Source organism: Salvelinus alpinus, chromosome 18 (genome assembly GCF_045679555.1).
Source record: "Salvelinus alpinus chromosome 18, SLU_Salpinus.1, whole genome shotgun sequence".
NCBI lineage: Eukaryota > Metazoa > Chordata > Actinopteri > Salmoniformes > Salmonidae > Salvelinus > Salvelinus alpinus.
The window spans coordinates 42626654-42638975 of NC_092103.1; the positions used below are offsets into that span (position 1 = coordinate 42626654).

At 42.7% G+C, this 12322-nt stretch overlaps 1 protein-coding gene across 3 annotated transcripts in view; it reads left to right on the plus strand.

Annotated features, from left to right (window-relative positions):
- Positions 1 to 12322, plus strand: part of pam (peptidylglycine alpha-amidating monooxygenase) — a 134370-nt gene that overhangs the window by 15657 nt on the left and 106391 nt on the right. For all 3 annotated transcript variants that reach the window (XM_071351930.1, XM_071351929.1, XM_071351931.1), the window contains one exon: positions 3709 to 3766. In XM_071351930.1, coding sequence (XP_071208031.1) covers positions 3709 to 3766 — 58 coding nt within the window. The remainder of the gene's footprint in view (positions 1 to 3708; positions 3767 to 12322) is intronic.

Sequence of the window (12322 nt, forward strand, 5' to 3'; positions counted from 1 at the left end):
TGTTTGTTTGGCCCGTATTGATCCTACAGTAATGCAGTCATTAAAGTTGACTCTCTGTTGCAGACAAGAGCTAATTGGCTCCTCAGCCTCCGGTGTTTTTCCTGCTGCTGCAATGTGCAGAGAAAACCACAGAGAGGAAGATCTCTGGTTTATCACTATTTTCTCTCTCTCTCCTCTCTCCCCTCTCTACCCGCTCTCTCTCGCTCGCTCTCTATCGCGCTCTCTCTCTCGCTCTCTCTCTCTTTTCTCCAAAAGCCAAGCCCGTGTTTAGGCTAGTGAGAAACAGTTAGAGTTCAGTTTTTACACGATGGTGGAACTGTTGTCAACGGGCTCCGTGCTTTGCGTCTTCTTGGGACTGTTTTGTTTGTGTATGTGAGAGTTGAGGGAAGAGGGGAGGGTGAGCTATTATTATTCTCAGTGCAGGTCTGTGTGAGTCATCCGCCAATGATTCATCCATGGCAAGTGTTGGCTGATAACTGTGAATGCTGAAGGGGGATTACTGGCTTGTAGAACATCTCAGAGAAGACAAACCTTAAACTCTCTTAACTTAGTGGTCAGCTCGTACTGTTGTGCTATTGATCTATCGCAGGGGTGGGCAAACCTTTTGGCTCAAGGGCCACATTGGGATTTTAAAATTCAACGGAAGGCTGCACAGATTTTTTTGGGACCTATGCGTTTGTGAAAATCAACTTGCGGGCCAGAAAAAGGTCCATTATAATTTTGGGATATTTTTTAAATCTAGTTTTAAATGTTCAAGAGTGGCTGGAGTGTTGTTTTTCCCCAAAATAAATAAATAAATAATATAGTGTGTCATTTTTTGGGGAAACCTCCCGGGACCCAGTTTGAATGGGTTCGCTGGCCAGATCCGACCCGTGTGTTGTATTTTGCCTACCCCTCGATCTATAGGGAGGTGCCCTTTCTCTGGCCCATCAGATAGCATTGAGCCAGTTCACTGGCTGTTCATCAGATAGCATTGAGCCAGTTCACTGGCTGTTCATCAGATAGCATTGAGCCAGTTCACTGGCTGTTCATCAGATAGCATTGAGCCAGTTCACTGGCTGTTCATCAGATAGCATTGAGCCAGTTCACTGGTTCTTCGGCAGGTAGCCTAGAGCATTGGGCCAGTAACCGAAAGGTTGCTGGATCAAATCCCAGCGCTGGCAAGGTAAAAAATCTGTCGTTCTGCCCCTGAACAAGGCCATTAACCCACTGTTCCCCGGGCGCCGAAGACGTGGATGTCGATTAAGGCAACCTCTGATTCAGAGGGGTTGGGTTAAATGCAGAAGACACATTTCAGTTGAATACATACAACTGACTAGGTATCCCCCTTTCCTTTCATTAGATAGCATTGAGCCAGTGTTTATTCACTTTCTCCGAAGCTTCTTTTGTCAACATTTTATCTGTACCCTTTTCACTGTGTTGTGTGGATCTGAGCTGTACTGTGTTGTGTGGATCTGAGCTGTACTGTGTTGTGTGGATCTGAGCTGTACTGTGTTGTGTGGATCTGAGCTGTACTGTGTTGGTTCAGATGGTTTCTTTATCTTATTGCAGCAACTATGGTGGATGTGTAACCAGACTAGCCCAGTACAGCATGGTTTGGCTCATTAGTGTGAAATGGGAAATTGAGATCGACCAGTAATCAAATTTAAATATTTGGCTATGGTTTTTTATTATTAATCTGGTCATCGAACATCGGCTCTATTTTGTTCTAATAGGCCCACATCAAGTTGGCATTCTTTTATTTATTTATTATATATATAGTTTTAACCCCTTTTTCTCCCCGATTTCGTGGGATCCAATTGGTAGTTAGTCTTGTCTCATTGCTGCAACTCCTGTACGGACTCGGGAGAGGCGAAGGTCGAGAGCCGTGCGTCCTCTGAAACACAACCCAACCAAGCCGCACTGCCCACTTAACCCGAAAGCCAGACGCACCATTGTGTTTGAGGAAACACCGTACACCTGGCGACCGTGTCAGCGTGTCTGTGCCCGGCCCGCCACAGGAATTGCTAGTGCACGATGGGACAAGAACATCCCTGCCGGCCAAACCTCCCCTAACCCGGACGACACTGGGCCAATTGTGCGCCGCCCCATGGGTCTCCCGGTCGTGGCCGGCTGCGACAGAGCCTGGACTCGAACCCAGAATCTCTAGTGGCACAGCTAGCACTGTGATGCAGTGCCTTAGACCACTGCGCCACTTGGGAGACCCCAAATTGTCATTCTGACAGAATTTGTCTGGAGAATTCTCAACTGTTGAGACACCATTTTGAAAGAAAGCCAGCTGTGCCAAGAAAGAAACATGCACGCTGACCTTTTACAATAACTCTGAGTTAGATACAGCCATCACAGAGAGACAGAGACAGACAGAGACAGACAGAGACAGACAGAGACAGACAGAGACAGAGAGAGACAGAGAGAGACAGAGAGAGACAGAGAGAGACAGAGAGAGACAGAGAGAGACAGAGAGAGACAGAGAGAGAGAGAGAGAGACAGAGAGAGAAATATTCAGTCCCCTGGAATTGATTTAATAATTTGACCGTGTTGCTGCAGCAGGAGAATAGAAGCCCAATAGAAGCCCAATAGAATGATAAATGACAGCCGAAAGCCATCAGCTATAACTAAGCAATTGCACCATTTCCCTGGAAATGACTTCCTGTCATGTTTATTACAAATATGTCACTTAAACGACCTGTTCCCAGGGAACTACAGCTGCCATTTTCTTCCTCTCCTCCATTCAACGGCCACTAGTTGTTATTTAAGCAACGACAACGAACGTTACAGTACATGTAGGCTAGGCTGCTGGAGACCTGAGGAATAAAGAGAAAGATGATACAAATGAGAGAAGAGTTATTTTCAGTCACTGTAGAGTGTTTTAACTCGGCCACAGATGAAGAGGTCACTCTTCAGGAGAGAGAGAGATGCTCCAGGGTTGGACACAGAGCTCTGTGTCATGTCTTTTGTCTTGATGAAGTGCTATTGTCTTCACTCCCCGCAGGAAATATAGTTCTCCCCGTGTTACGCAAGGTCGGCGCCAGGGTGATTTAAGAGTCATGTTCACTCGTATATTAAACTGCCCGACTTCAAGTGAGCGAGGATTTAACTTTTGCTTCAGTATCTGCACTCGATAATCCGCCTAATATCTGAGGACTCTCTTTGAATTTTAGAGAATCTGTCATGGTGAAACAATGTTTAGTATCTTGATTAGAAGTAAAACAAACCGGCAGCTGTATATAAATATATATATGTATTTTATTATTTAACTAGGCAAGTCAGTTAAGAACATATTCTTACTTACAATAAGGGCCTACCTGGGCCAATTGTGCGCCGCCCTATTGGACTCCCAATCACGGGCCGGTTGTGATACAGCGTGGAATCGAACCAGGGTCTGTAGTGACGCCTCAAGCACTGAGACTGCCTTAGACTGTGCCTTAGACTGCTACGCCACTCGGGAGCCCGATACAAACAATATTGGTTGTTATTGATGGATTATAAACAAGGAGAATAATAAATGTACAATTGTATTTATTTGAACACAATTTATTTGAACACAATTTATTTGTACCACTATTTATTTTAATCACTTTATTTATTTTAAACACTATTCATTTTAAAATGATTTAACATGTTTTTTTAACCATAACTTTATGGATCTTTTTTGCTCTGTAACTAAGCGAAGCATTTGTTCTCACACTGTGTCCTGTGTCGTTTCAGTCTGACACCTATTTGTGTGTGGCCGTTCCAGTACCGACAACCAGGGATGCCTATATCGGTGAGTATTCTTTACCCAATTCTTAAAGGAATCTGGTTACACAGTCTTGGTCCAATGTAAGTGATTTGTTAAATGTAAAAAACGAATAAAATGTAGTAAAAAAAAAAGCGATATATATATTGTATTGTCACACCGGATAGGTGCAGTGAAATATGTTTTTTGCAAATTCCAATGTTCCTCAGTCTAGGTCTCGGGAATCAAACCAGCGATACGATTTAAGGAGCTCACCCAAAATCCATTCTCAAACTCTCTCTAGCATATATTTCCTAGGATATTTACTTTTCGTCCCCCATTTTTCGACCCACTTTTCTATAATATATTAACCCCCCCTTCCTGTTGTTATGGGCAACCGTCCTCTCATAAGCACCAATTTATTTAGTCTTTGACCAAGTGGCAGGGTGAATGAAATCCCATAACGCCACATTGACCCTTAATCCCGCTGGCCTATCCCAGTGTGTTGTCTATGAGCCTGGGTTTATGGGAAGGCAGGAGTTAGCCCTGCAGACACTGTTTGTCCAGCTTAGGTTTCCCAACAAGATTACTTCCCATCCCAGATTCTCAGCCAACCACATTCCACTCCCATCACTGGCATGTAACAATAAAGAGAACTCTCTGTCTTCAATCCTGTTAAATCGTATTTGACCGGAGCGCGCACACACACACACACACACACACACACACACACACACACACACACACACACACACACACACACACACACACACACACACACACACACACACACACACACACACCCTCCCAAAAAGCATGCAAAAAGTATAAAGAAAAATGTATGTTTTAAGCCTTGCCAATGCATTGATATTCAAATGATTATTACATTGTGAGAATAATTAGGATGTTTCCTGACTAAATAGATTGGATGCATAGCGATTCTTCTATAACTGGCACACATAATATAGCCATGAATAGCGGTATCATTAATCTCACTATCTCTGGTTTTATAATGAGAAAGTGATAAAAAAAAAACAGGTTCCTTTTTTAAAAATAGATGTATTTGTATGGAAAGACAAGTTGAAGCCAACTCCCTAATGTTTTCGTCATCATAATAACCATACGTGATTTTTACCGCAACAGAGTAGCGCAACACCCTTCAATTGAAGAGGCGGGAAACAAACGAAAGTGGCCACATCTCGCACAAAAAACGGATAAGAAATGGAATCATAGATAAGGGAGCAGGAGAACTTATAAATTGTCTACAATAAATTACAAGAACTTTTCAAGCACCAAATTGAGGAAATGTCTGATTTTCAAGTTAGGCCTATTCCAGTACTTTCATTTCGGAGCTCCAAATTCAAGTTCAAATAGACCTGCAGTTTTTGAAGTAGCCTAACATGAATAAACAATGTATTTGTCATGTTATTTCATGACCAGATCATATTGTGTTAATTATATCCAGAATAATGAATAGGAAGAGCGTTGGGTGTTGTTCTGTAGTCTATCCGACACAATTTAACACAGTAGACTGTGTCCAATCCCAGGCACAAAAACATATGCAAACATGAATTTATTACCTTGATGCTTTCTCTTAAATCTAACGAGACCCTGCTGTAAATCAAGCAGACAACAACAGATGATGTTCTGCGATGCATACAAAGCCCACCCCCGCACTCCCTTTGGCAAAATCCGACCACGACGCCATCTTGCACATACCGTCTTGAAGGCAGAAACTCAAACAGGATGTACCAGTGACAAGAACAATTCAATGCTGGTCTGACCAATCGGAATCCACGCTTCAAGATGGTTTTGATTACGCGGACTGGGATATATTCCGGTCAGCCTCAGAGAATAACATCGACTTAAACGCTGACTCAGTGAGTGTTTTTATTATGAAGTGTATTGGAGATGTTGTACCCACTGTGACTATTAAAACCTACCCTAACCAGAAACCGTGGATGGATGGCGACATTTGCGTAAAACTGAAAGCGCAAACCACTGCATTTAACAGTGGTCTCTCATGAAGTGCTTTGAGAGACTAGTCAAGGATCATATCACCTCCACCTTACCGGACACCCTAGACCCACTTCAGTTTGTATACCGCCCCAACAGGTCCACAGACGATGCAATCGCCATCACACTGCCCTATCCCATCTGGACAAGAGGAATACCTATGTAAGAATGCTGTTCATTGACTACAGCTCAGCATTCAACACCGTAGTACCCTCCAAGCTTATCCTTAAGCTTGAGGCCCTGGGTCTCAATCCCGCCGTGCGCAATTGGGTCCTGGACTTTCTGACGGGCCGCCCCCAGGTGGTGACCCTCCACCTCGCTGACCCTCAACACTTGGGCCCCACAAGGGTGCGTGCTCAGCCCCCTCCTGTACTCCCTGTTCACCCATGACTGTGTGACCATGCACGCTTCCAACTCAATCATGAAGTTTGCAGACGACACAACAGTAGTGGGCTTGATTACCAACAACGACGAGGCAGCCTACAGGGAGGAGGTGAGGGCACTTGAAGTGTGATGTCAGGAAAACAACCTCTCACTCAACGTCAACAAAACAAAGGAGATGATTGTGGACTTCAGGAAACAGCAGAGGGAGCACCCCCCATCCACATCAAAGGGACAGCAGTGGAGAAGGTGGAAAGTTTTAAGTTCCTCGGCATACACATCAACGACAAACTGAAATGGTCCATCCACACAGACAGTGTGGTGAAGAAGGCACAACAGTGCCTCTTCAACCTCAGGAGGCCGAAGAAATTTGTCTTGTCACCTAAAACCCTCACAAACTTTTACAGATGCACAATTGAGAGCATCATGTCGGGCTGTATCCCCAACTGCACCGCCCTCAACCGCAAGGCTCTCCAGAGGGTGGTGTGGTCTGCACAATGCATCACCGGGGGCAAACTACCTGCCCTCCAGGACACCTATAGCACCCGATGTCACAGGAAGGCAAAAAAGATAATCAAAGACAATAACCACCCGCGCCACTGCCTGTTCACACCGCTATCATCCAGAATGCGAGGTCCAGTACAGGTGCATCAAAGCTGGGACCGAGAGACTGAAAAACAGCTTATATCTCAAGGCCATCTGACTGCTAAACAGCAATCACTAACTCAGAGAAGCCGCTGCCTACATTGAGACCCAATCACTGGACAATCACTGGACAAATGGATCACTAGTCACTAATAACAATGCCACTTTAAATAATGCCGCTTTAATAATGTGTACATATCTTACATTACTCATATCATATGTATATACTGTATTTTATATCATCTATTGCACCTTGCCTGTGCCGCTCTGCGTCGTTCATCCATATATTTATATGTACATATTCTCATTCACCCCTTTTAGATTTGTGTGTATTAGGTAGTTGTTGGGAAACTGTTAGGTTACTTGTTAGATATTACTGCTCTGTCAGAACCAGAAGCACAAGCATTTCGCTACACTTGCATTAACATCTGCTAACCATGTGTACTAAATGCGCATCAAGCATTATGCACAATTATTGAAAAGCCACGTTAATGAAAGTATAGATTTTAGGTTTTAATTATCAAGTTAAGGTGACTCTTTCGGTTAGAAGCATTCAATTTGTGTGCCCATGAAAACGGTTTCCATTATGTAACATAAGAAGACAGGAAATGTTGCGTGGTTACACTGCATTTCTGATATCTCTATACAAAAAAACTGTCCGGCAGCTAGATCCAGGATTCTTACAAGGTTAAAGTTCAATGTCTAATTTAATTGACTAATGCTTAAAATATGATATAAAGACAACTTATACTGCTATAAATGGAAGGACAGAAAAGTAATGTTTTATGTCAAACATTTTGGACAAATCTGTCATGACACCAACCACGATAAAGACTTAAACAGGTTCTAAATCAAACTCGTGAATTGTATTGAATATAGCCATGACCCCCCCCTATATCTTAATGTATTGACATGAAAAAAATTGGCAGATTATTATCTATGACTTATCAATAGCTGTAACAAGTTGTCCAGCGTAGGAAACTGGTACCCTAGTTTATAGACAGACCCTGATACATATTCATATTGTTATATACAGTACAGTTCAATCAGATCTTTAGAAATAGGAGAGGCGCTGTGATAATGTATTTTATATCTGTTTTTTAAGCTAAACTTGTCTGAGTAACTTCTGGTAGCAGAGCATTCCACCATGACTCTATAGATAACTGAGTAACTTCTGGTAGCAGAGCATTCCACCATAACATGACTCTATAGATAACTGAGTAACTTCTAGTAGCAGATCATTCCACCATGACTATATAGATAACTGAGTAACTTCTGGTATCAGGTCATTCCACCATAACATGACTCTATAGATAACTGAGTAACTTCTGGTAGCAGAGCATTCCACCATAACATGACTCTATAGATAACTGAGTAACTTGCTGGTAGCAGATCATTCCACCATGACTCTATAGATAACTGAGTAACTTCTGGTAGCAGATCATTCCACCATGACTCTATAGATAACTGAGTAACTTCTGGTAGCAGAGCATTCCACCATAACATGACTCTATAGATAACTGAGTAACTTCTGGTAGCAGAGCATTCCACCATGACTCTATAGATAACTGAGTAACTTCTGGTAGCAGAGCACTCCACCATGACATGACTCTATAGATAACTGAGTAACTTCTGGTAGCAGATCATTCCACCATAACATGACTCTATAGATAACTGAGTAACTTCTGGTATCAGGTCATTCCACCATAACATGACTCTATAGATAACTGAGTAACTTCTGGTATCAGGTCATTCCACCATGACATGACTCTATAGATAACTGAGTAACTTCTGGTAGCAGATCATTCCACCATGACTCTATAGATAACTGAGTAACTTCTGGTAGCAGAGCATTCCACCATAACATGACTCTATAGATAACTGAGTAACTTCTGGTAGCAGATCATTCCACCATAACATGACTCTATAGATAACTGAGTAACTTCTGGTAGCAGATCATTCCACAATGACTCTATAGATAACTGAGTAACTTCTGGTAGCAGATCATTCCACCATAACATGACTCTATAGATAACTGAGTAACTTCTGGTAGCAGATCATTCCACCATAACATGACTCTATAGATAACTGAGTAACTTCTGGTAGCAGATCATTCCACCATGACTCTATAGATAACTGAGTAACTTCTGGTAGCAGATCATTCCACCATGACTCTATAGATAACTGAGTAACTTCTGGTAGCAGATCATTCCACCATGACTCTATAGATAACTAAGTGAAGATCTGTTTATGGTTTGGGTACCGTTAAGGAACCCATAGTGGTGTGTCTGGTGAGGTATGTCTGTCTGTTTAAAATAGATTATACAAGTGTTAAGGCATTTTCAACACACAAATGTTTCTTGAAAAGACTAGAAGAGAAGTAGTCAATATCTAGCAGATAAACAGTATTTATATAAAAAAAAGAGTCCTTGTGATTTACTTACACATGTATCTTTAGCAATTAGCATCAATTCTCAGTGGGGAAAGACACTACAGAGAGAGTCGATGGATATAGGAAGTCCCTGGCGTAATGATCAATTTCTCTAAATGACTTACACAGGATTATTTTGGATAATGCGGACGGCGGCGTTCTATTTATTTTCGGCGCGAGTGAAACGACATGCTGCACCATGTCTTCAGCCAGTCAGAAACACTATTATGAGAACATAGTTACAACCACACTGTGTTTTGATGTTACTAAACACAACCTTACATTATGAGAACATAGTTACAACCACACTGTGTTTTGATGTTACTAAACACAACCTTACATTATGAGAACATAGTTACAACCACACTGTGTTTTGATGTTACTAAACACAACCTTACATTATGAGGACACCGTAGACATAGCCACAATGACTGTGACATGTTTTAAAGTTTCTCAACACTGTGTTGCGTACTGTAAACAGAACATGCCTGAATCGGCATAATCTCATTATGACAACAAACTCGACGCCACGGGTTACGACATGGGTTAAGACATGGCCTCGCGGAATTGAACACCCCAAGCCTTATTATCCCAAACCAAACTTTCCTGATTCTTATCTCCAACCGTAATGTAAATCCAACCACAACCAGAATATTTTGCTGAAGCATACAGATATGACTATCTACATCCCTCCAAAAATAACTGAGAATGAGTAAATAGGGCCTGTGGGAGAGATTAACCCTGTGTTAACTTAGCCTACTGAGGCGGATAAAGCCAGTATTGCTTGCCATAGGGTTGAGCCAGGACGAGCCCCATGCCTACAGGGCTGCTGCCTGTCTGTTGCAAGATCAGGGCTTTAGAGAGGAGTGATGTCTCCATCGTCTCTCTCTCTCTCGCTCACTCGTTTCTCATGAGCCGCCAGTCCTCCCCGTAAAGGACATCTGTTTAGCCGTGATTAATGCGAAGGCATTTGTTGCCTAATTATGGGGTGTCGTCTCCGTGGACACAGGGATACTGGGGCAGGGCGAGAGCGGCTATAGAAGGCGGGCAGCCCGCTGAGCTAAGGGGCTTCTGCTCTCACCTCCAAACTCACAACACAGAAATACAGACCACCGTGATCCAAAAATGTGATTTGTTACTGGAGTGAATAGTCTTAAACCTCTTTTAGACTAAACGAACAATACACCTAAAAGGCCTCCTTTTATTTCAGTAAAAAAAAAAAAAGACCTCAATTTAGACATTTCCTTGTTACTCATACAAATAGCGTTGCTAGGATAGAGAAAGAACAAGTGTTATCTTAAAAAACAGGAATTCAAGGAAAACCCGTTAAACTGTTGCTGCTGCTCTCCTTGTATACACAGTACACTCAATCTGACATATGGTGCTGTTATGAAAATTCATGAAGGAGAAAAGAAGCACCCCCCACGCTCGGCCTGCTGTCAGAAAAGCCCCATTCATTATTCAGGTCCGAGATTATACTGGGCTGCGCCAAGTAGCCCGTCCTGGGGGTTTTCATCACTTTCATGTGGAGAGAGCATTGACTTTCTGTCAGAGCTGAAGCTCTCGCCGGCGTCTACCGTTGCCAAGCCTGCAGTGCCTGGCTTCCCTAATGAAGAAGAAAAAGTGAAGGGTGTGTCACCTTTAATGTTTCAATATATGCTCTGAGTATAAACAGTAGCCTACGCTTCTCAATTTACTCCCCAATTTAATATGAGCTTTGAACTCTTTCAATAATTTGTTTTTCAGTTGTGTTGTTTGAGCTTGTTTTTAGGTTTTCACAGAGCCATGTACTGTATATACATGGCCATACACCACCCTGTTCACGGAAATTGTTCGCTCCTACAGACAGTGAGTCACGTGGCCGTGGCTTGCTATATAAAGCAGGCAGACGGGCATCGAGGCATTCAGTTACTTTTAAAATGAACATTGAAATGGGCTTAAACGAGTGACCTGAGCGTGGTTTGGTCATCGGTGCCAGGCATGCCGGTTCTAGTATCTCAGTGTCTAGGGTTTACCGACGATGATGCAACAAACAGAAAACATCCAGTCAGTGGCAGTCCTGTGGGCGAAAATAGTTAGTTGATGAGAGTTTGAAGGAGAATGGAAAGAATCGTGGAAGCTAACAGGCAAATAACGGCACAGGTACAACAGTGGTGTGCAGAACGGCATCTCAGAACGCACAACTCGTCGGTCCTTGTCAAAGATGGGCTATTGCAGTGGACGACCACACCGGGTTCCAGTCCGATCAGCTAAAAGATTTACCTGGTCTGACGAATCCTGGTTCCTGTTGCGTTATGCTGATTACAGAGTCAGGATTTGGCGTAAACAGCATGGCCCCATCCTGCCTGGTGTCAACGGTACAGGCTGGTGGTGTAATGGTGTGAGGAATGTTTTCCTGGCACACATGTTAGATCTCTTGCAATGTTTCCATGCCTCAAAGAATTTAGGTTGTTCTGGAGGCAAAGGGCTGTCTGACCTGGGACTAGATGGGTGTACCTAATAAACTGGCCACTGAGTGTTTAAACTGACAATATATACACTGGCTATATATGTAAGCCATAAATATACACTGGCCATACAGTGCCTTCGGAAAGTATTCAGACCCCTTGACTTTTTCCACATTTTGTTATGTTACTGCCTTGTTCTAAAAATGATTTAATTATTGTTTTACCTCGTCAATCTACACACAATACCCCATAATGACAAAAGCGAAAACAGGTTTATTCATTTTTGTTTTGCAAATGTATTAAAAATAAACGTACCTTATTTACAAAAGTATTCAGACCCTTTGCTATGAGACCTGAAATTGAGCTCAGGTGCATCCTGTTTCCATTGATCATCCTTGAGATGTTTCTACAACTTCACTGGAGTCCACCTGTGGTACATTTAATTGATTGGACATGATTTGGAAAGGCACACACCTGTCTATATATAGGTCCCACAGTTGACAGTGAATGTCAGAAAAAAACAAGCCGTGAGGTCGAAGAAATTGTCCGTAGAGCCCCGAGACAGGATTTATGTCGAGGCACAGATCTGGTGAAGGGTACCAAAAAATGTCTGCAGCATTGAAGGTCCCCAAGAACACAGTGGCCTCCATCATTCTTAAATGGAAGAAGTTTGGAACCACCAAA